The following is a 24437-nucleotide window of genomic DNA, read 5'->3' on the forward strand; positions in this document are numbered from 1 at the left end:
TTATCATTAACTGTTTGCGTCCACACACAAGTGCAATGACCTCATGTCCGGCCCTGAGACCAGCAACAGTAGTGGCTTTTCCCTCGCTGCCATGTTGCCATGGGAAGTGCGGGAAGATCACATAGCTGCCTCGTTGTGCCGGTCATGAGTTGATGTGTTTATTTCCATTCTGTTCCACTGCGGCGAAGCCCGGGGTAAACCCTCACAGTCACATGACGGCCAACAGGAAGTGAGGCATCAATTACCCCCTTCCAAGTTCATGCCAACTGCCTCTCACAGGTCCTTATATGAAGGCTCTATTCTTAGCACATGTGCATGATATGACGCTGCTGTCGGTCCCAGTCCGAGAACAGTCTGCCTGTTCAGCTGCTCCTCTGGCTCTACATGTTTCCAGTCTCTGTTACTGGAAATAAGGAATACCTCTATGGATTCTACTGTCTACTACGCATGGGACAACACGGAAATTTCATCTCACGTTATCCTGCCAAAATAGTTGCAATTCACCATATTATCCTGATAATCATCAAAATATGTTTAAAACTCTTTCAATGGTACTAAAATACTGGTGTCACTTTACATTTGGTTGAGAAACAAATACAAGAGACAACTTCTATTAGTGAACATCCTTTTTAGTAAAAAAACAAACGTGAATAATGAAATAAAATTATCATAAATAACAGGGTCAATGAAATCCTGATCATTACAATTCACCACGACCAACATTGTTGTGATTGCGATCTGTGATAAAAATCCTATTTCACTTGTGTGTACTTCAGAATGTTCACAACCAATGAACACAACTTAGTGTTGTAGTTAAGGAGAACCGGTGCAGAACGCAGAGATGGTGGTCAATGGATGAAAATGTATTGCATCAAGGGGAGCAGTGGTTGTGGGAAGGATGGCGGGCACGGAGCCAGCAGGTGAGTCGGGGGTTGGTGGTGGGGAGGAGGCCTGGGGGGGTGAGCGGGGTGCTGGTTTGGGATTAGGTGGCTGGAAACCAGGAGCCATGGCAGAGGAGTGAGCGTAGTGCAGGATATGCTGGGCAGGCAAGTGTAAAGGGAAAGATCCTAGAGCACAGAAACAAGCCTTACTGTAGTTCTGGAAATGACACGAGGAAATACCTCGGAACTTTAGATAGAAAAAGTTGGCCGAAAACAAACAGGTAGAATCAGAATCTGAATCTGACTGGCTGATGAACGGCAGGTGATCAGGGCAGATTGGGGAATGTGAGACAAGAAAAAGACTGAGATCATGGCAATGATATTCACTTCACAATACTCCTTTCAAAGTGTCTTGGTGGCTTGATCTGTTAGGAAATAGTTCAATCTGACCAAAAACGTGTGTTGAAAGGCTTTTAAAGAATCAGTGCTGAAGATTCTCTGATAAATCTACTTTGGACAAAACAAGCTATTTCTCAGTAGTTTATATTGAGAAACGATATAGAGAATCCGTGATTGGGCTCTACCTGCCAGCCATGTGATAGTCTGGCGACCTGTCAAGGTCTAGACCTGGACCCTGCCTTCGCCCAATGTCAGCTGGGATCGGCTCCAGCCCCCCGTGACCCTTAAGAGGATAATCGGTGATCTTCTCTGCTGGCCATCAGGGGGCGACTCCTCTGGTTATAAAAAGAAGTCTGATTACATGAAAGTCTATGAGAAAATGGTCCTACTTCTCTCTTGATGTATTATCTCAGTAAACATTATAAACATGAGTTTATGGTCTCAATCTCTAGTTTCAAGTCTTCTTCAATCCAGCATGATGTTCATTTAGTACATTATGGTCCATTTAGAGTCCACCAGACCAGAAAGCAGGGGATGATTTAGGGGGCGGGGCTACCTGCTGATTGACAGGTTGCTATCATGCTACAAATGCACTTAGCTACTAAGATGACAACACACAACACTTAGCTGTAAAGTTGCAATGCATTCTAAAGCTAAATTGCTGCTCTGCTGCTTGTGTGCATCAGTTTGAAGATGAGACGACCAACATGTAGCTTAACTGCAGACAATGAACCAGTGGGTGACGTCACAATGACTACGTCCACTTCTTATAGACAGTCTATGGTTTTTGCCCCTTTCAGACCAGGTTTGACATGTCTGCACCAATAAAGACCCCATCCCATCAAGTGGGAGCAGATCAATACTAAATATCCAAACGCAGACTGATGAGATGTGTTTGTGTCAGGTCTGCACATGGAGCATTTGTCCTCTTTTTATGAACTATTATTTTCAGAATTGCATTTCCTGCTCAGTGTTTTAAGCTTGTGCTGCTCTCCTCCAGAGAAATATCGCCCAGCATTTAAATGAGCCTGAATAAGGTGTCAAAAACCAGCTCCAAAATCCTGATGTCCCTGAAGCTACGTGTCTGGGCTTTAGAAAACCTAAGTGTGCAGGGAAGATGGAGGGAAGGATGGAGAGGAGATGGATGAGGTAAGCGGGTGTGTGTTTGTCCACTTTCAGTAAACATTACGTCATGGTAATCTGACAAGAGATAATAAACACTCCTGCTTTTTTTTTACCTGACTCCCAACATTTACACCAGTGGTCCAGAGCTGCGCAGCATCATCCAATCACATCTCTTCACAACTCGTCTTCACACTCTCTCTGTGCTGGTTACCAAGGAGACAGTGAAGTGAAGTCTGGGAAGTGGAGCAGCGTTTGGCATGACTGTTTTTTTTACTTATTTATTTATTTCATTTCTTTTCTTTCTCTTTCCACATCCTGGGAATGGATGTGTGAGGAGTGTTTCCTGCAGCCGAACGCTTACATGGAAAAGAGCAGCCGTTTCTCAGGCTCCGTCACCTCCTTCACACCTTCCTACCTGTTCATGCCATTCTCTCGGTTAATCCCATAATTCCTAGCGCGATGCGAGCACGCTTCCTCTCGCCAGAAATCTGTCAGTAGCATCAGGAAAGCTGATGATGAGTCAGCTGATTGAAGATGACATGGGGATGCCTTCGAGGTGCTTCCGTCCTTTCCAGTACTAGCATCTGTACGCACGCACACACACACACACACATACTGTATATTCTACTAATAACCCTGTTTACAGGCAGGCGTTCATACTCAGATTAAGGTAGCAAAAGTAGTTTTTCCCCTGCTGGTCCATTGGAGGAGTCACATCCCCATCACCAGGCCGGTGGACCCCCGTCCACACATCCTGCTGCGTTTGACGGGTTGATGCCCTGGCGTGTCAAAACTTAGAAAGGTGGAACGGCAGGAGCTGCTTGTGTCATTGAGATACTTTGCATCGAAATATGTTTTATTCAAAGTGTTACAGCACTGGTGGATTGTTGGACCGTGTGAACACAGCTTCAGTCTTTCATACCTTCAACCAGCTTCTTGAAGAAGGTGGTGCATATCCAAAACCTTGTTGAAGTCCTCCATAAGGCTTGAGAGCCCGGTTGGCCGATCGAATCCGCCAATACTTGCAGATATATCACATCAGCGCATACCCTGGCCGATATACCTATATTTGTTTCGGCCCTCAAACTCCCATATTGGTCGGGCTCTATTTTTTTTATCTCTATTTCGGCCATTCATTTCCACTCCAGCTACACAAACTATTGGCTCTCCGGGTTTGTGTTCGACGCACAGAGGTGGACGTAAACAGGAAAGAGGACATGTGACCCAAAGTGACATTAAAACCCCAAGTTAGACCCATCATGTCCAAATAATCCTCCCAAAAACCCCCAAATCAGCAGATATCTAATAAAATAATATCCATATAGAATATGATGTTTACATGATTCATATGTGGAATAAGAGTGGAGTGTGAGTGTTGATGTATACACAGTCATGGACTCTCCGCCAAAGCAACAGGAAGACAGGAGATTAGTAGAGCGTTGCATGGATTGACAGGTGGACAGAAGGAAGTGGATCTGGAGACAGACGGGTCAGAACGGGGCCCTGGGGATCGGGGGGGTGCCATGTCTCCAAGCTGATTGCTCACTTAGCCTTTTCCAGCCATCACATACATACATGATGAAGTCTCTGTGTTTCCTTCCTGGACATCCACCCCCCCCTGGAGGAAGCAGGTTTGCTGCATTGGCGCTCAGTACGCCCGCCTCTCTGCTCTGCTTTGCCTTTACCTTCTCTCTGATCCGTCTCCTGAATGATTCATTTGAAGGGTGAAAGTGGACAAACACACACCCGCTTACCTCATCCATCTCCTCTCCATCCTTCCCTCCATCTTCCCTGCTTCTCTTTGTTCCTGCCTGCACCTCCAGCTTCAGTGTCAGCACTTCTCCTCTCAGTCCGTATTGCTGGTTGACTCACCAAGCTGCGCTGCTTCTCCGCCCTCAGGTCCAGGCTTTGATTTCAACCTGCTCTCACTCGACAAATAGCTCCCCGCTGCCCGCCACTAGCACGTGGACATGACCGTGAGGAGGTATAAAGGGAGGGGGGGAGGCGAGGTTGACTGGTCAAACAGTCACACACAGGACCTTGGTCTAGGAGACGGCTGCTGGTGTCCTGTGCCAAATGAAAAGTACCCTCCCATCCCTGTCTTCATGGACACGGGTGTTTTAGTGCCGAGTCAAGTCAAGTTTATTTGTAAAGCACTTATATTTAAACAACCACATTTGACCAAAGTGCTGAACAAGCATATGATGCAGATACATGAATGAACACTAAGTGACAAGATAACAGGGGTAAAATACATACAACACAACATAAGATGAAGTCAAACCAATCAGTGTTATTGAGAAGAGGTGAGTTTGTTCCAGAGAATAGAGGCGAGCTCGTCACTGTTTATGTGTCTGGTTCTGGGAACGTCCAGGAGCATCTGATTGCTCGAGTATGGAGTATGGAGATGCCAACGTTCTACAAATAAAGTGGTGCTAGTCGATTTAAAACCTTAAAATCAAGCAACAGAATCTGAAACCCGATGCTGACCTGGACAGGAACCCAGTGGAAGGAGGCCAAAACTCACTTCCTATGAAGATGGAAGTTTCTTTTCAAAAGACACATACAAAACTTCCAATCAGAAATGTGACAACTGTAATGTAATGCCAACGCCCGAGAGCTTTGCCATTTTTCACTCAGATAAAGTACGATGACGTAACGCTGGTGAAACCTGTTGTGGTTTCACATTAAATGAGTGCTGCTAATGGCCTGCTTTCTCCAGCTCGATTCTTCTTACAGGACACATCGGAGTGAAATGGATCCACTCGTTTACCCAAACGTTGAGGCCATACGATGAAAAATCTCCTCTCTCTCTCCTCGTCTCCATAGATGCAGATTCTGGACAAGTTTCCAATCGAGGGAGGGCAGAAAGACCCAAAGAAGAGGATCATCCCATTTCTCCCAGGTAATAGTCCAGAGCTATCTGAACAGGCTTCCATATTAATAATGTATGTGTGGTTACTGATGCCTGCCTGGCTGCATATGTGTGTTACTGCTGACGAGGCGCTCTCTGTGACTTTCAAACCTCAGCCTGCCGCATGCCCAACACTCCCTGTGATTCTTTGGTTGTCCCTTTGTTTCTATGACGATATGAATGTTCTGTTTCAAAGTGATCATGTGATCATGTGATCACATTGTGAGGTTCCTCGTACTGATTTGAGTCGTGCTACACATACCAGTCTCTCCTGCGCTGCTGTCTGTTGGTTGAGTGCACTTTGTGTTTCTAGTCGAGCTGAAGCATCTGTCTTCAGCATGGTGGCGAGTGAAACGGGATAGGAGGCGGGACATGCCACTTGGGGGAATTTGATTGGATGGTTGAAAAGATTAAGTCATGACCTTCTCTGGCTTTGTGCTGCTCAAAGTTACAGATTGATGGATGGATGGATGTCCTGATGTTATTGGTTGAAACTGGATGGTAGCAGCTGATGTAAGCATGCATCGTATTTGGTTTTCCAGGAAAAAAATAACATTGGATTTTGATATGAAAATGACAGACATTGATTTCTTGTCATTTTTTTCAGCACTTATTGTTAAAAAGGTGAAGAATATGACCAGAGAAGTGATCTAAAAGGCCAGCTCGGGTTTGATTGGGTGGTTTGCACGCAGACGGCAGGCTGAATTTGACGTTCACGTTAGCGGTGGTTGATGCATAGCGGCTAGTTGCTAGCAATTGTGTCAACAGAGCGAAATGGACCTGTTTGTAATAGCCACAAAGCGAATGAGAGTGGACGATGGTGGTGGTGATTTATGGACGCAGGACAGAGTGATGACGGACCTGGAGAATGAGGATGAAAGCGAGGATGAAGAAGGGGCGGTAATAGGTGAGGGAGGAAGGGAGGAAGAGGAGAGGAAGACAGGAGTGCAGAGTGAATGAGGGGGAGTTTAGAGGAGAAGAAGGGAGCACGGCCACGGGAACAGTAAATCTATCTATTATAGTATTATTTGTTGGTGTCAGAATTCACTAGCACCTCCTATAAACAATCGGACCCCCTCATTGCCCCCCCAATAATAATTTTCTGGTGCTGCCGCTGGTACCTACATGAGTGTTTAATAATACCATTACACGTTAACAATACGTTAGAAAACGTGTTTTATTTTCATCAGATAATCCTCACTTTCTTAAAATGCAACATTCAACTTTAGGAATGTAGCTTGTGGCTCAATTTACACACCCACAGTGTTACTAACACATTGAGTTGAGCAAGAACCTCTGCAGGCCTGAAATTTGCCGCTGGCCATCACCGGTGAAAACTTTCATTTGACTTCTCCTCGACTCTTCATAGCATGACCCACTAACACCCCCCCCCCCCCCCCCCCCAAAAAAAATGTACCTATAGCACTTTGATCATAGCACTGTTGTTCTTAAGGTATATTTGCAGAACAGCTACTACTTTACTCAGATGAGGCTAACACCTAACACTTGTTCTCTTTTTAGCTCTTACTTTATCGGCAACTCTAATGATTTGATTTTCCAATTTGAAGAAGCCATCCTCACACTTCAGTAGTAAAAATACAAAATAATGCTTATCTAAACTGATTTATGTGAAAGAGTTAACATTAGCTCAGTATCGTTTTAGGTGAGGGGGGTTAAGGTTTACAAAACCAACGTTAGGTTTAGGCAAAAACAACAAACACCAAACAAAAGCAATCACTTGACTTTGGGACATGCAGCTGTGAACAGTGGCCTCATGTTGAAGTCCTGTGTGGTGAGACCCTCCACCCCATCATGAGGAGTCTTTCTTAATATGGAATACTTCACTCGCCATTGTGTTCCGACCCGGCTCGCTGGGGAGAGGACACACAAAATAATATCAGGGAGAATTTTATTTCATAAGAAGTCAGTTTTAAGGCAATACACAGCCAGTACAAAGTACAAAGCAATAAAGAAAGGGCCCATGGATGCCGTTTAAAGTAAATAAATCAAGATAACCAAATGGGGATGCTTAAAGAGCTATGAAGCCAAATACAAACAGAAACCGAGCCTAGTAGTGTGAAACCCCAAAGCAACTGGAACAGCATCCCTGCTGCTAATGTTTCTAAACATACTGAAACTAATGTGTGAAAATCAGTTTGTGTTGTAGATGAAAACTTTGATCCCAGGCCTCCAAACAAACCTCAGACACGACGAGGCTGATACATGGATATCTCAATGCCCCTAAAGCCTTAAAGTGATGGTCCGGAGTGAAATGCACCCTAGGTAATTTCCACCATGACATCCAGCCAAACACCCCCTCGGAAGCATTTTTAGCGATGGTCAGCATTGGTCAAGATAGCCGCTATCAGTCGAATGGCTTAGTAATAGCGCGATGGTACAGCGTGTATATCTCGTAAATTTCCCCACTAATAATGCATGGAATGTTACCAAACTTCTGCAGCAGTACACATAGGGTCTGTACTCACAAAACGAGGCATTTTAAAGTTTGTAAGTACATCAGGAGTTTATTTAAAACTCCTAAACTCCATAGAGAGGACAATGGATATATATATATATATATATATATCCATTGTCCTCTCTATCGTCGACTACATAGTGAGCTGTGTAGTGAATGAGTGAGTGATTTCAGACACAGCAATGGTTATTGTCCCTGTACAGGAGAGCAATAGAAAGCATTTTTTGTGACTATTTGACAACGAGACTGAATTAGAGATGAAATACTCCTTAATGTACACTTGTGAAGCCCACTGGAGGAGGTCCGGGTCCTCGGTGGTGTGGCTTTAGTGCCCCCCCTGAGTGGGATAAGAGGAGGGCCGACAGTGCATGAGTTATGTGTGTATCCTGTTTGTCATCTTGAAAGCCAGTCAGGCAGATGTTGTTGGTCAAAAGTGGGACTGAGAAAGATCTCCAGCGTAAATTAGTGACATCTGCTGCTCGGCTCAGGTAGTACATGAAGCCCTAAATCACTGTGTCAACTGTTAACCTCCCTGTCCATGTTTTATCACACTGCCCCTCTGCTTTCCTTCACCTCTTCCTGTGTTTTGATTCTTATTTTCCCCTTTTCCTCCCCTCCAGGCAAAATCCTGTTCCGGAGGAGTCATGTGCGAGACGTGGCCATGAAGCGGCTGCGTTTCATCGACGACTACTGCAGGGTAAAGAGATCTTACTGTAAACACTGCTTCAGTTCCCCATCCAACTCTGGGGAACACCCCCCTTCCCTCCCCTCTCTCCAGCCTGTGATGGGGGGTCAAAGGTCCTTTTTCATTCGTTAAACATGGCACACATGAGACTTGAGACACAGTTTCCTGGCAGTGAAGAGAGAAATCTGTATGTAACATGCTCTGAGGCTCGGTGTTGTGATCATTGACTTTATTTATGTATCTGTGCAGAGGGTGAACTAGATGAAATTCTCCCTCACTGCACTACGAGACTCACTCATCCTCCAATCACGTTCTGAGATGGGATGGACCTGGCTCAGAATCAGCTTGATTGGCCACGTATGCGTACACATACAAAGAATTTGACTCCTGGATTGTGCATCGCTCATGATATACTATACAGACATAGAAATTACCGGTAGGTTTTAAACTATACAAACATCCATCCATCCATCGTCTACCACTTATCCTGTATTCAGGGTCACGGGGGGGCTGGAGCCGATCCCAGCTGTCATTGGGCTAAGGCACTATACAAACAGTGCAAAGAAATACATACTGAATGAATACACAGTATATGTAAAGATGTAAGATGAGACTGTATATACAGTGTGAAGGATTTAGCTTCAGTGACAGATGACATGTATGTATCATCTGTATACAAATCAAGAAGAGGTCTGCATTCACAACTGTAAGACATGTTGATCTGTATGGTATCAGTGGATATTCTGGAGGGTTATTGACAGTGTATGAAGTCTTTATCACAGTGACGCCCTGCGGGAAGAAACTCTTCTGGTTGTTTTGGTGTTCAGTGTTCTGTAGCGCCTTCTAGAGGGGAGGAGTTGAAACAGGTTGTGTCCAGGATGGGAAGTTATTAACTGTCTGAAGTTTCTTGATGCCAGTTTCTTGACTCTGGCAGTGTTTAAGTCCTGGATGGAGGGGAGGTCGGCAGCAGGAGGCAACCTCTGTGTAAGTGAAGCCAAGCTGAAGTGCCTTAAACGCCTCTCCACTGGCCACCAGGGGGCGACTCCTCTCTGATTGCTTGGAATTTGAAAATGAGCCTACCTTATTTGATGTATTATCTCATTAAACATTGTAAACATGAGTTTATGTCTCAATCTCTAGTTTCAAGTCTTCTTCAATCCAGCATGATGTTCATTTAGTACATTATGGTCCATTTAGAGTCCAACAGACCAGAAAGCAGCGCTGCACTGCCATGGCCGAGCTGTGGCTCACTTGCTCTACGAGTGCTGTAATCAGACGATCAGTGTAGTCGAAGTGCCGAAGATTCTGTCTCCTGAAGGCTGTGCTGTTGCCATGTGAATGTGTGGATGATGACATATAGTGTTAAGTTGTTTTAGTGGTTGGAAGACTAGGACAAGACATTTTCTGCTTGAGTCGATGTTTGTCGGGGTCACGCTCCCCTTTGCCAAGGAGCGTTCTTGAAGTGGATGCGCCTGTCGCAGCGCGCCTTGGTGTGATCGGGGCTTCAAAGTGTGGACACAGTTGACTTCTGATCAGACACTTCCGATCACAAGAGTCCATTGAAAAGACAAGTGTAACCAGGGTAGAGTCACACTCACTAAAGACCTCATCCCCTCCTTGAGACACTTAGGAAACAAAGTCCTTTCCCAGATTTAAGGAGAAAACACACCATGAAAGTGACAGCCTTTCGTCGTTCCTTACTTCGCCCTGTCTTATTCAATTTTTGGAATTTATGCCGGATTCAGATGCTTTCCCCCTCTTCCTTTCCCCTTGGCACAAAGCCACACAAAATCTAATTTGCGATTGTGTCAACACACAGAAATAGGGAGCAGTATAGTTGGCCTGCGTTAGGAAAGTTTAGCCACTCAGTACGCGGGATCAAAAGAAGTTTCAAAACCAAAAGCAATTACACACATTTGAAATGAACCTGAGCACCTCCTCATTAGCCAAATAACCTGAAGCACTCCAGTGTTTAAAGATGCTACTTTGAGCCTGTTCTTCTGGCCAGAATACTGTTTACTTCCTGCATCCTGTTTATGAGGACGAGTAATTACCCAGTGTTCTCAGAGGCTCGGCTCTCTGGAGATAGCAGGGTGCTGAGTCCAGCCTGCAGATAAGGCCTCTTCAATCCCAGCTACCAGGCTCTACATACTGTATGTATAGGATCCCATGAATGAGCACTGTCCATGTGTCCCAGCATATATTGGCAGTCCAGTACCCCACTAGTGTACATGAGCTGCTGCTTTGGTTGGAGCTGCCCGGCTCATTAAATATCGATGGTTAGTCAGACACGTGATCCTCTCTTTGTCATTGAACATGAAGAAATGATGGATGAGGATCTTTCGGATAGCCAAGTAGTCCTCCTGCACACCGAGACACAGTTATGTTCCAAAACAAATGGTTCACCAGCTAGCTAGTGGGGCACGCTCACATGAACAAACAAAAGGCAACAAAGCAAGGAGGAGCTCTGATACCAACACGCAGAGAGGGAGAGTGATTTCATTCTCTGCTCAGGTGGACGTGTCTCCACCATATCTTTACGTGGAATAGCTGGTTTTTCATCATCTCATTTCAGTTCAATTTGATTTATATAGCCACAAATCATACATTGTCCTCCGAGGGCTGTACAATCATTTCAGCAAACAACATCCTTTGTCCCAGGACGCTCCATCGCATAAGGAAAACCTCCATGAAAAAGGTTTAACACGGGGAAAAAGGAAGAAACCTCAGGGAGACACTGAGGAGGATCCCTCTACCAATATGGATGGAAGCTCAATAAATGTCATGTGTACAGAATAAACCACTGAAATGACAACATAGTCAATTCATGTGACAGAAATGATACATGTAATGAGAGCAGTCATAGCAGCAGTAACAGTAACGGCAGAAATAATTGGAGAAAATTATTACCACTAATGATGATAGCAGCATAGACTATAATATAATGACGAGAACAACAAAGCAGAAATAGTAGCATGATAAAAATAGAAATCTGACTAAGTAATAAGAGCAGCAGTGGGTGTCGAGCAGGGCACGGCAGCAGGTTCAACCACGGCTGCACCTGCGAGTTGAGGAAGCACAAAGACTGGGAAGAAGTCAAGTTAGTGACGAGCATTGATGGGTTGAATTATACAGATGGCGGGTTTCACTAGTTTCACTCAGGGCTGGTCCAGGACAAGCCTGAGCTAGGCTCTGGCTCCTATCCCCCCCCCCACACACACACACATTTTCTAACATATAAAGTTAATTCAAACATCAAAACCTTCTACTCAATTAGGAGTTGTGCCATTACCGTTCTCATGCATAACATCCATTTTGTGGGAAATTTTCCACATTCGGTTGAATGGACGAATGTCCAAACGCAGTCACAAATTCATGCATTTTGATGCATCTTTGACTGCCATCTTCTCATATATATCTTCACTTTATTCAAAGTTTAAAATGTCCCACATCCTTCATACATTCAGACTGATATGATTCAATATTTAGACCTCATTAAAAATGTTTACGATGTTTAACTCAGCTTAGGATGGACTGATTACCTGTCCAGGGTGTATTGAAAGTGCAATTGAAATGCTAAATGTTGATGCTGATATAAGCATGTTTTTGGCATATTATTTGAAATAGGTGCACAATATGACCTCAAATATATTTTTAATTTCATCAATATAAAAGTTCTGCACTCCTTTAATTTGGAGTCCTGATGAACATACTAAAGTCTGTTTTTTTTTTTTTTGCTGGGCAGGCAGCATACAAAGCTTTTTCTCTGACAACAGCCATCTGTTGCAACTTGAAATGAGGCCGAGGCGAGTTGTTTCCAAAAAAAAAAGACAGAACAAATTCAATCAAAACAATCATTTTTTAGAGGCTAAAGGGCTCCGTAAAGTTAAAGACGACCTGCTGAGTTGGCAGATAATTCTGTTGGTTACAACACACACACACACAATCACACACACACACACACACACACACACACACACACACACACACACACACACCAGATACGTTGTTCAAATCAAAACAATGCTGATTTCTGACTGTATCTTTTTTAGGCGCTGGTGCGACTCCCCCCTCAGATCTCTCAGAGTGAGGAGGTGCTGCGCTTCTTTGAGACAAAAGCCGAGGACGTCAACCCCCCAGTGGAGTGAGTGTCACACACTGTACACTGTACACTAATAAACACACATGAGGGTCTTAGGCCATATCGGGATATATGGGTATGTGACTAGATACTAGGGATGAAAGTCCATCAACCAAACTATTGAGAAGGAATATCAGCCAATTGGTGACTGCACCCGTGACCTGATCAAAATGTGGCAATAAATGTCAACAAAGCCAACAGAAAATAAAATAAAAGACATTCACAGCATTAAAACTGGATATAACCCTGCAGCAAAGCTCACTGAGTCTGGGACGCGGCAAAATTAACCAAAACTGACATCCTGACGATAAACTATAAGCTTTTAAGGCAACAAAAGGTGGAAACACTGAGTCGCCAGCTGTCACATTATTGAGATGACCGCTGGTGGCGTCTGCTGGTCACTACAACACAACACATCACACTACAGCATCATAGAAAGCACAGCTTCTATATTTACGGCGGCATTGAAAGTAGCCTCCTTGGAATAACTTTTTGGCGTTCCCTATTAATTTTGTTTGTATTCGTGCAGAAAAAAACATTTTTTTCTGTGTGCCAGCATCTTTTTTCAAATATACCCAATGAGCAGAGAATGTTTGTGCTAAGAGAACTCGTCTCTTTCAGAGGGCCCTGCGCTCTTCTTTTGCATCCAACGTCCCAAAATCAACAGGTTTTTATCTCACAAAATGTCTGCTCCAGTCAAACATTTCAAGGATCCCGGAAAAAAGGAGATGTAAACACGCTGGACTTTTACCAGGAGGTTCTGCTTTCGAATCTTGGTGTCATGTTAAAACCAAGACAATCGATTTTAGAATTTGCTATCTAGTGATTATAAATCAATAAACATGCAATCCATTATTTCTTGCATCCTCGGACGTGGATTTATTTTTGGGAACAGGAATAATGCAGAAAACTGGTTCAGTCTCAGGATTTCAATGCATAGAGCAAAGGTGTGTGTGGGTTCTGCTAACAAAACTGAATGCAGGATGCAAACATGATTTTGACGATGGAAAACATACTCACAATAGCTCCGATGTTAACACTCCCAGCACCCGTTTTGAGTCATATTTTCACCCAAAACACAGCGTGAATGTACAGCTCATTACCTCTCTGGCTGTTACCACTTTCAAATCACCTCTTTTTCTCCGGGTTGATGATGTGAGAGTGGGAGGAGGAGACTGACTTGCTTCATAGAAGGATATAGCCCCTTTGGGTAGTTTTTAATTAGAGCACACACTCTCCTCTCCAGACCTTAATACCAGTATCACACTATTCATTTGTAATGTGCTCTGCTATGCACCGAGACAGTTGCACCTGAGGCGCTGCAACCGAGTACTCTTCAACCCGGGCTAAGTCTTCTTTTTTTTATTTTAATTACTTTTCTCAGTATTTCCTCCCCTGCTGTCAGCCTGTAGTTTTGAGTTTTGTCCTCACCATTGTCTCTTGGATGGGAGGAAAGAAGCCAAGTGGGCAGGATTTGGTGACCTCTGCGTCGGTTTTTCAGCTCAGCATAATAAGGGTATCTCTCCCCATTGCCCTTCCTCCTCCAATACTTTGCATCCAACACGGACTCATAAATTCAGTAGGTTTAAATTGAGCGACGGCTCAAGGTTACAAACACCAACGCAATCATTCTTTGGCTTTCATTTCCTCGCTGTCCACACAGCTTTCCATCTCACCTAGTTACTCATCTCTCTTATACTCTTTCCGTCTCTCCTCCTGCCTATCATTTGACCTATGCCCTCCATCTCTTCCAATCTTCTTCATGGCATCATTCTCTCTCTATGTCTGTCCTGTATGTGTTTGCTAATTAAAGAAATGGCATCTATTTAACAGGGGATGTGGGAGATGAAGGCGTCGATGTGAATTTCATTTTCATCCACTGGAATTAAACAGTTGTTTACCCAGGAATAGAATGACATAGTTTACTATAGACAAACGGAATGTAAGGATTCCATCAAATAAGTTCACCCTCAGTTCACAGACACATAACATGACCTAAAAAAGCATGTAAAGAAAAAAAGAGGTTCAAGGTTTGACCCTTGAGGAACTCCAGGTAAGAGAAGCACAATCAGAAAGTTTGTCATTAAGGGGTACAAAGAAAAATAGGAGGAAAACCCCTCAAATGCACCTAAAAAAATATGCAACAGGGTACGACTTACTGTGTACTTGTACTTCAGAGAAAACTATCTACCTGACTGAGAAATGTTACTGGTTAGGTTGCAGATTCAGATTTGACTCACAAATTATATTCATGAAAATATAATGCATTATTTGCCATTGAACTCTCCAGCATTTTATTCTCATTAAAAGTTCCACCTTGAACAGATCTATAGTAGAATTAGCTACATTGTGCTGAAGGCAGGGATTTTACTGTGAAAAATTAACAGTTTTAGTGTTAATAGTTAATATTTTAACTTCTTTTTATTTATTTATTTATTTATTTTTTACAAATTTTCAACAGTTTACGTCTGGATTATATTTTAATATGTTTTCATAGATAAATTCTGTGATCAGTTTATTGAATACCGCCTGTTTGCTGAGTCAGAGTCACTATGCGATGCCATTACTTTGCATATTTCAGTGAAGCCATGGTTCAACAGTCTGCTGGTGAAAACATACTTAATGGTTCATTTAAGCAGTATGCAGTAGATAATGATAAACAGCTGAAGGAGTCATAGATGCAGGCAATATTATTAGTGTTACCTGAACTGCAGTCAAGAGTTTAAAAAACAATGAAAAAAATCAATTTAAAAAGATGATAAAAGGCCTTTTTACAAAGAATATTCCGCCATAATCACGGAAAGGAGAGTCAAGAAAATGCTGCGATCACACGTTTATAATGAACTTTGCTTTGCGGCGTATCGCTGCAATGGTGTCTCTTTCTACAAAGCATCCCGGCTTTGCAGAACCATAGAGGCTGTTACGTAACACAATAGTGTCCCTGGCCGTGTGACGTATAAAATGAGCTTCAAAAACCCGTTGGCGTCTCAGAGATGTAACATTCCACCTCTTTCCGTCTTGGTAGCTTCTACAAAGACGACGGTGTGGAAAAAAGGAGTGATACTCCCACAACGAAAAGGCAGTATAAAAGGGTCTGAAGACTGCTAGTTAATGGTTAGTATGACCTCATGATCCAGAGGATTTGTGTCCGGGCTAAATTTGATGAGTTCCTTCCATTCCCTACCCACAACACATCTGCTAAATGAAATGAATCATGGGAGAGTGTGTTCAGGAGTGAGATTGCTATTGATTTAAAGCAGTGATGAGAGAGTTTGTTTTTTGTGAGGTTTTTCATATGCATGTGTATACTGAGTCATAGGCGTAATTTATGGGGGGGATGGGTGGGTTGCAACCCACCCAATAATCCAAACCAGCCACCACAACCCACCCAATTTGATATCATAATTATTGATATTGAATGTAAAGCATTATAATCACAACAGTGTGGTAGATTTTCTCAATTTACCAGTAAAAAATAGTGACGTTTGTCTGTGCCCCCTCCCGCTCTGAGATTTGGTTTCGCCCACCTTGCTCGGACCTGCGCTTCTCTACTGTCTCTCCCGGTCTCTCCCCGCATCAGCGGTGGTATGAAGAAAGCACGCGAAAAAAAGCAAAAGAATAAAAGTATCTTCCCAACAGGAGGTAGCTACTGCTAGGGCTCCAGTGCCACCACTCACGAGTCAAATCATGTTACTGAACAAAAGTTAGCCCCCCCCCCAGCCGGCGAGTTTGACAGTGCGTGCGCGTATAGCCCCGTTCACATACGCCACTACTCGCCACTCGCTTTCTCGCTGAATTCTACTCGCTGGCAAAAATTTTTTTACTGCCGCCGGCGACTTCAAACGGCAACTATCTGTGGAACTCTCTGTTGACGTCAACTGTCGATCATCTCTATTCTACATTGTGATTGGTACTCGCTTCACTCACATCGCAGAAAGTTAAAATGATTCTATCTCCGATCGACCACATCGCATCGCCTGTCCTGACCACATTCCACTAGAACACATTCACATTAATTGACAGCTGTCTCTCAGAGATGGGCGAGTGGCGACGTATGTGAACGAGGCTTTAGTCAAAACCAAAACACCAAGGAAGGCTGAGGAATAGTCACCCACTTATATTATTATTATAATAATAATAATAATAATGATAATAATAATAATAATAATAATAATAATAATAATAATAATAATAATAAACAAATTGTGTTTTAGTCATTTTTGTTTTCATCTTTTCTTGAATGCTTAAACTCATCAACCCCATTTAGTATGTCAACATTTGTATCAGTACCAGCAGTTTGTAAGAAATTGGTCAGTAATTGATATGTCATATTTTGTTTCTCAGAATTCACCAAATTGATGCATTAAAATGAAATTATTCAAAATGTTCTCCCCGGGGGGCACCCCCCTAGAGGATCGCAATCCCCCCACCATAGTCTCCAAAGTCTCCAAAGATATATATATATATACACCTGCTTCACAGGCGGAAATCTCAACCCCCCCAATGTTCAACTCAAAGTTACGCCCTTGTACTGAGTGGATCCTGTGGAGGACAAAAAATTGATTTGACAGCCTGGGAAGGATGCTGAAGAATAATATTAATTCATAATAGTGTTGGAAGTGCCTTCTTACTGTGCTTTGTCTCTGTTTTCTCTGTGTTTTATGTGCATGACTTCATGCAAAGCTGTGTGTCGTTTAGGAACATCCTGATCAAGTGGTATTTAATATTGATCATCTATCAATACTGATTACTGATTAGGGTTTGTTGGGATGGCATTTTATCGAATCTGAAACCTTTCTTTCCACTTTCTTTTTTTGTGCGCAGAACTAGAAAAAATGGCTATTTGTCTGGTTTTGTTCACAGCCAGTCACTACAATCATTCTAAGATTAAATGCAACATTCAATTGTCCCACTACTGCAGCAGCTACATCCCCAAACAGCTGGGTTACCTCAACACGGAGCAGACAGCTTAGCCGGCAGCTTGCTGAGGGGAAACTGAAGGGTGGACTCTATCCCAACAACAGTGGTAACCAGCGTATGTGCGCAGTGCTTTGTGGAGGCGAATGGCTAACTGATGGGAACACGCACAGCTACCACAAGGTTGGTGGTAAAATCCATGGAAGTCTCCTTCAGTGAAACACTGAACCCCAAGTTACTCCCTGGGCGCTTTACAGCAACACACTGCTCCAAATGTCTTATTTATACCTGCATGGATATAACCATTGTACCAAATGGTTTTTGACCATAGTTTTTTTTTTACTTTGATGCTGTTGGATGTTTTGGCACTGTCCACTGGGTGACTCACTGTCCACTGAGTTGCTGCTGGCACTTTATGTGCTAGGCAAGGGAAGGCAATTTGATTTGTATAGGGCCAACAACAGGGCAATTCAAAGTGCTTTACATAAAACATTAAAAGCATTGGAGAAGATTATTAAAACAAGCAAAAACTTTTAAACATTTAAAAATAAAGAAATAAAAAGAATATCAAGGAATAGAAAATACAGTGCAGCATAAGAAGTTCACAGATAGTATTGATTACTGAAAGGCAGCGGCAAACAGATAAGTCTTCAGTCTTGATTTAAAACTGCTGAGATTTGTAGCAGACCTGCAGCTTTCTGGAAGTTGGTTCCAGATATGTGGTGTGTAAAAAACTGAAGGCTGCCTCTCCATGTTTGGTTCCGACTCTGGGGACACAGAGCAGACCTGTCCCAGATGATCTGAGAGGTCTGGATGGTTCGTAGCTAAGCAGAAGATCAGAAATGTATTTTGGTCCTAAACCATTCAATGCTTTGTAAACCAGCAGGAGTATTTTAAAGTCAATTCTTTGACAGACAGGAAGCCAGTGTAAAGACCTGAGAACCGGATGTGATCCACTTTTTTGGTCTTAGTGAGGACTCGAGCAGCAGCGCTCTGAATTAACTGCAGCTGTCTGATGGACTTTTTAGGGAGGCTGAGTCATAAGTCCTTTAATCCTTGATATATTCTTTAGGTGATAGTAGGCAGACTTTGTAACTGATTTAATGTGGCTGTTGAAGTTCAGGTCTGAGTCCATGACTACACCTAAGTTTCTGGCTTTGTTTGTGGTTTTTACCATTACCGCTTGAAGCTGGATGCTAAATTTTGACTGTTCTTCCTTATTTCCAATTACAATGATTTCAGTTTTGTCTTTGTTTAATTTGAGACAATTCTGCTCCATCCAATTATTGATTTGCTCAATGCATCTAATCAACACTGGTATTGGACTGTAGTCCAATGTACGAATCCAAATTCTTATTTTTGCCCCAGCCAGCCATGACCCTAAGATACAACATAGTCCTCTCATAGTCATATCCTCTCCTGGTAAATCTTCCCATTGAAATCTCGGTGTCACTACAGACCAGGCACTAATCCTGGAAACAAAATATTAAGTGGTGGATTCGTTAGGTTTTTTTATCCAGCTGCCAAACATTGCAAAGCTTGTGTTGTCTCAAGGTGTTTCATCTTGTCTTGACTATTGCATTTCCAGTGCTTGAAGTGGAAAAATATAAGTGCTACTACAAAGGGCCTTTTTCACATGTGTGTGCTGGTTTTTGGTCTTTCAAATAATGTTGCATTATATTTGTTCACAAATAAAACGTTATGACCAACATTTCACTAATCAATTCACAAAAAGGATGTGAATATTGCATTGAATTACTAATTACTGAAGTACTGCCATCTGTGCAAGAGAAAGTCACAGTGCATAGAGGAGTCTTACATGTAGAAGTAAAGGAGTACCGGCTCAGTTAGAACATTGAACCTGTCTCAGCAAAACATCCCTGAAATTCTTAGGAGTCATCCAAAACGCGGTTTCAAAAGGTTTGACAAGGTCATGAAAAAGGTATGGCTCTGCATGGTCAGACAGATCTGTCTACATTAGAGCTCTACTGAAGCCCTGTGGGTCATAGCTGAGTCCCATCCAGTGGCTGCATCCTTCAGAGGCTGCATTTGAAGACCGAATGCGTCACAGCGGCTGTGACAAGGCTGTCCTATTTCAAAGTCCCAGAAATGTGACCTTCTTTCCCTAGATTTGGGGGATCCAGCTGATGGTTCCTCATGATTCATAGCGCCGCAAAGCAAAGTTCTTCATAAAACGCTGCGATCGCGGCATATTTTTGACTCTCCTTTCAGCGATTACGGTGGAATCTTCTGTGTAAAAAGGCCCACTCTTTCCTTAACTGCGCTGGAGCTGCTGACTTCATACTCACTGTCATGCTCTCTCTCTCTCTCTCTCTGGTGCATTATTAAAAATATTAATGTTTACATGAAGAAGAACTTTATTAAACATGACCAACAGCCTGTCAGGCTTACATTCTAACAGGAAATGAAGTGAAAGGACGTGACACAATCTGAACAGATCTGAGCAGCAAATCATATAACCCATATGTTTTCTTCACTATTCAACTCTCAAATGGCCAGATCTCGTTAGACGAAGAACCAAAGGCTGGCCATGTGAGACTAATGGCGAGACTTCACGCAGCCACGGGAAGAGGCATATATTAAAAGATTGATTCTGGGATTTTATTAATCGATATCGGAACATTCAAAATAAGTTGGATTTTAATTATAGAATCGATTATTTGAACCCAGCCCTATTGACACGTCGTGACAGACGTCATAGAGTGAAGGTTTCGCACTCTGAACAAGCTGAAGTGTTTTGATGCATTGAGGTGAGAATGTGTTGCAATATGAATTCCCTTACTTCCTCCCCTCCTCCTTTACTTCCTGCAATTTGTCTCCTTCCTATGTCCTCACTTATTTCCCTCCTCTTCCCACCTTGTACTCATCTTCTCTTATCCACCCCCCACCACCACCACCACTCTGTCTTTCCCCCTGTCCATGTGAGGTGGAGACAGGCGACAGACTTACTCAGCCTTAATGGATAAGCTGCTGCTGCACTCCCTAACTATTAGGATCAATAGCAGTGGCTGGAGACAGTGCAGCACAGCACAGCATGGGCGTCGAGGGGGTTAAACGACTTAAGTGTGGAGGTTATGTCTGTGCATGCATGTGCTCTCATGTGTGAGCATATACTGATCCATCTGAAACGGAGCAGTAGTTGTTCTATTGCAAAATGTTTTTTAGCCAAGTGGAGAATGGTGTTGATTGTTTCGCTGCCAAACTGGCCTTGCTTGTTGTGTGCTTGGTTGTCATTGTCGTCAGGTTATTTCAGTGCACCTCCCGTCTCTGCTCTATTCTATTCTCTCGCCATCATCTTACATGGATGCACTCATTCACCACCACCCGATGCGGTGTCTGTCTGACTCACTTGTGCTCCCCTCCTCAGACGCTTACTCACAGGGTGTTGTCAAGGTTGCTACAGTAATAGCTTTGGGAAGGGCCATGCTGTACATGGGTGTGATGAATAGAGTGGGCCAGGACAGCCGTAGCTACTAGGGTGATGAAATGTGGCCACTTCATCGCTTCCTGGAAAAGGAGGAAGGAGATGAAGCTGATGGTGTGTGTGTGTGTGTGTGGGGGGGGGGGGGGGGGGGGGGTGTGTTGGATCCTGAGGGATACGGGGAGGTCAGGGCAGCACAAAGCCAAAGGTGCTGCAGATCTATTGACATTTAGGTTCAAGTTTTATGACGGGATCAAACCGTGATGTCTCATTTCTCATAGCGTCTCCATACAATCTCATTAAATGAGTCATGCTTTGACAATAGCCAGCGCATCTCCTTCGCTGCTGTGTAAGATTGAATTTTTCTGACTGTGATCTGATAAGAAAAACAGCCACGTGTCTGGCAGTGCAGCACAGGAATCAATGGCATCAATCAAAGCTGCCTGAGCAGCAGTTTCCTCTCCGCTCTGCCTGTGTTTGAGAGATACCGACCTCTGTCTGCAGAGCAAAGTACTGCAGCTCGGTGGGACATGAGATGCCGATCTGATGACACCAGCGTGCAATCAGCTGCTCCTTTGAACCGAGCTCCAGCTGGTCGTGTTGTTTTTGTCTTTAATGCATTAAAATGTTTGACAGACAAAAAAAAATACAGCCTGATTTGAAAGGACAGACGTTATCACAACAGATTCATGACATTTGCATTCATTTTTTTCAATTATGATTTATTTATATAGCCTCAAATCACAAATTTGCCTCAGAAGGCTGTACAGCATTACAGCATAGAACATCCTCTGTCCCGGGACCCTCCATCAAATAAGGAAAACCTCTAAAAACCCTTTTAACAGGGGAAAGAAAGGAAGAAACCTCAGAGAGACACTGAAGAGGATCCCTCTACAAAAATGGACAGAAGTACAATAAATGTCATGTGAACAGAATAAACAACACAAATGACAACATAGTCAATGAATGGGACAGAAATGATACATGTAATGAGTAGTAGTAGTAGTAGTAGTAATAGCAGCAGTAACAGTAACGGCAGAAACAAATAGTATGAAATGATTACACTAAGGTTAACATCAGCAGTGGGTGTTATATAATGATAATAGTAAAACAGAAATAGGAGCATAGTAATAACAAAACCAACGTGAGTTTTAGGCAATAAAACCAACGTTAGATTTAGACAACAAAACCAACATTAGGTTTAACAACAAAACTAACGTTAGGTTTAGGCCTAACCAACGTTAGGTTTAACAACAAAACCAACGTTAGGTTTAGGCAACAAAACCAACGTTAGGTTTAGACAACAAAACCAACGTTAGGTTTAGGCAACAAAACCAACATTAGGTTTAGACAACAAAACCAACATTAGGTTTAGACAACAAAACCAACATTAGATTTAGACAATAAAACCAACGTTAGGTTTAGGCAACAAAACCAACATTAGGTTTAGACAATAAAACCAACGTTAGCTTGAGGCAATTAAACAACGTTAGTTTTTGACAACAAAATAGTCATTAGGGTTTAGGCAACAAAACGATTGTTAGGTTTAGGCAACAAAACCAAGTGGTTAAGGCAATAAAACCAACGTTAGATTTAGACAACAAAACCAACGTTAGGTTTAACAACAAAACTAACGTTAGGTTTAGGCAATAAAACCAACGTTAGGTTTAACAACAAAACCAACGTTAGGCTTAGGCAACAAAACCAACTTAGGTTTAGACAACAAAACCAACGTTAGGTTTAGGCAACAAAACCAACATTAGGTTTAGACAATAAAACCAACGTTAGCTTGAGGCAATTAAACAACGTTAGTTTTTGACAACAAAATAGTCATTAGGGTTTAGGCAACAAAACGATCGTTAGGTTTAGGCAACAAAACCAAGTGGTTAAGGCAATAAAATCAATGTTAGGTTTAGGCAACACAGCCAACGTTAGCTTTAGGCAATAAAACCAACATTAGGTTTAGACAACAAAACAATCATTAGGGTTCGGCAACAAAACCAACATTAGGTTTAGGCAACAAAACCAACCATAGGTTTAGGCAACTCAGCCAATGTTAGGTTTAGCCAATACAACCAATGTTAGCTTCAGGCAGTAAAACCAATATTTGTTTTAGGCAACAAAACCAACGTTAGGTTTAGGCAACAAAACTTCTTAGTTAGGTTGAGCAAAGCCACCACGAACACATCACTTCACATCATCACGTTGGGACCCACGGTGTCTAATTTGTTTTATTTGTGTGTCCATTAAAAAAGGACCCTAATTGACGTTCCATTGGTTTGGTTGTGTTTGTCTGAGCGACATGCAAACAATGAAAATGTTCCTGTACAGGAACCCAGTAGATTGCTTTTGGTGACGATTCCCCGGCCTGCTATGAGAATGGCCTGTCTGCTCTCTGTGTGTCAGGACTATGAGGTCTGTGAGCCTGGTGTGACCTGGGAATGAGAACGAGCTGCTTGGTCGACATGAGATCCAGATGCTCTTCCTGACCCCCAGAAGAGAAACATAAGACAAGAGAAATTCCAGGCAGATGCAGACACCTCCACACCCTTCTCATTGTAGTATCAGTATAATTACCGTTAAAGATTACCATGAAGACGTGAATCTCTCCTCTCATGATCACAAGCAGAACAAGCGTCTGTGTGGGACATTACAGCACTACCTTTGCTTCAAACTCCTGACAGAAAAGTTGGAGCTCTCTGTCAAGCTCCATCCTCTTCTACTCTCCAGTAACTGTCCACATGGCGGCGCTCTTCACAAACAGCTGCAGATGGAGGTCTGTGGCCTCTGCTGCTCTGGATCCGGTTCAGTCACTGGTCTAATCTGTTGTCAGGTCTCGAACCTCCCCAGGGCTTCCCCTCCTCTATAAATGCATCCAGTGTCTGACCAGCTTCTCAAGCATTTCTCTCAGTCTTTTTCTGTCTTCCTTCATGTCCATGTTGGCCCCCGCTCTTCCTGTTCAACATCTATTTCCACTGGATAGAATTTCTCTGCAAAGCTTTCCCGCATTTTTCCCCCAGCATCTTGCATTTTTATCGAGTCTATTTCCATGGGATGTGGGCTGTGATTTGTTTTATCTGTCTGGGTCGTGGTATAGCAATCATATAACTATCAGCCTAAATGGCATTATCTGTCCTCTGCAGACCATAACGGTGACAAATTTCTCTATTAATATGCGCATACTGCATTTCAGCCATGATGAAAATATCGGCTACTGCCCCCATAGGCCAGCGTAGTGTGAGACATCACACTACAGTGTGACGTTATCATCATTCATCACCCAACCCTCCATGTGAATAACAATAGGGATCGACCTTGGCTTGAGGAGAGAGATGCTCCCGGATTATCAGGTTGTTACTGGGAGAAGACATGAACTTGTATGATTGGTTTAGGCGGCAGCAGGTTATGGGGTGAGACAGATTTGGTGTTTTGGGGATAATTAGGACTAAGTGGCTTA

The 24437-nt window shown here is 43.0% G+C and overlaps 1 protein-coding gene across 4 annotated transcripts in view; it reads left to right on the forward strand.

The window, feature by feature from the left end:
* Positions 1 to 24437, forward strand: part of sh3pxd2aa (SH3 and PX domains 2Aa) — a 133138-nt gene that overhangs the window by 40637 nt on the left and 68064 nt on the right. For all 4 annotated transcript variants that reach the window (XM_084004956.1, XM_084004957.1, XM_084004958.1 and 1 more), the window contains exons 3-5: positions 5235 to 5310; positions 8416 to 8492; positions 12533 to 12624. In XM_084004956.1, coding sequence (XP_083861082.1) covers positions 5235 to 5310; positions 8416 to 8492; positions 12533 to 12624 — 245 coding nt within the window. The remainder of the gene's footprint in view (positions 1 to 5234; positions 5311 to 8415; positions 8493 to 12532; positions 12625 to 24437) is intronic.

Source organism: Eutrigla gurnardus (genome assembly GCF_963514095.1).
Source record: "Eutrigla gurnardus genome assembly, chromosome: 3".
In the NCBI taxonomy this organism is placed as follows: Eukaryota; Metazoa; Chordata; class Actinopteri; order Perciformes; family Triglidae; genus Eutrigla; species Eutrigla gurnardus.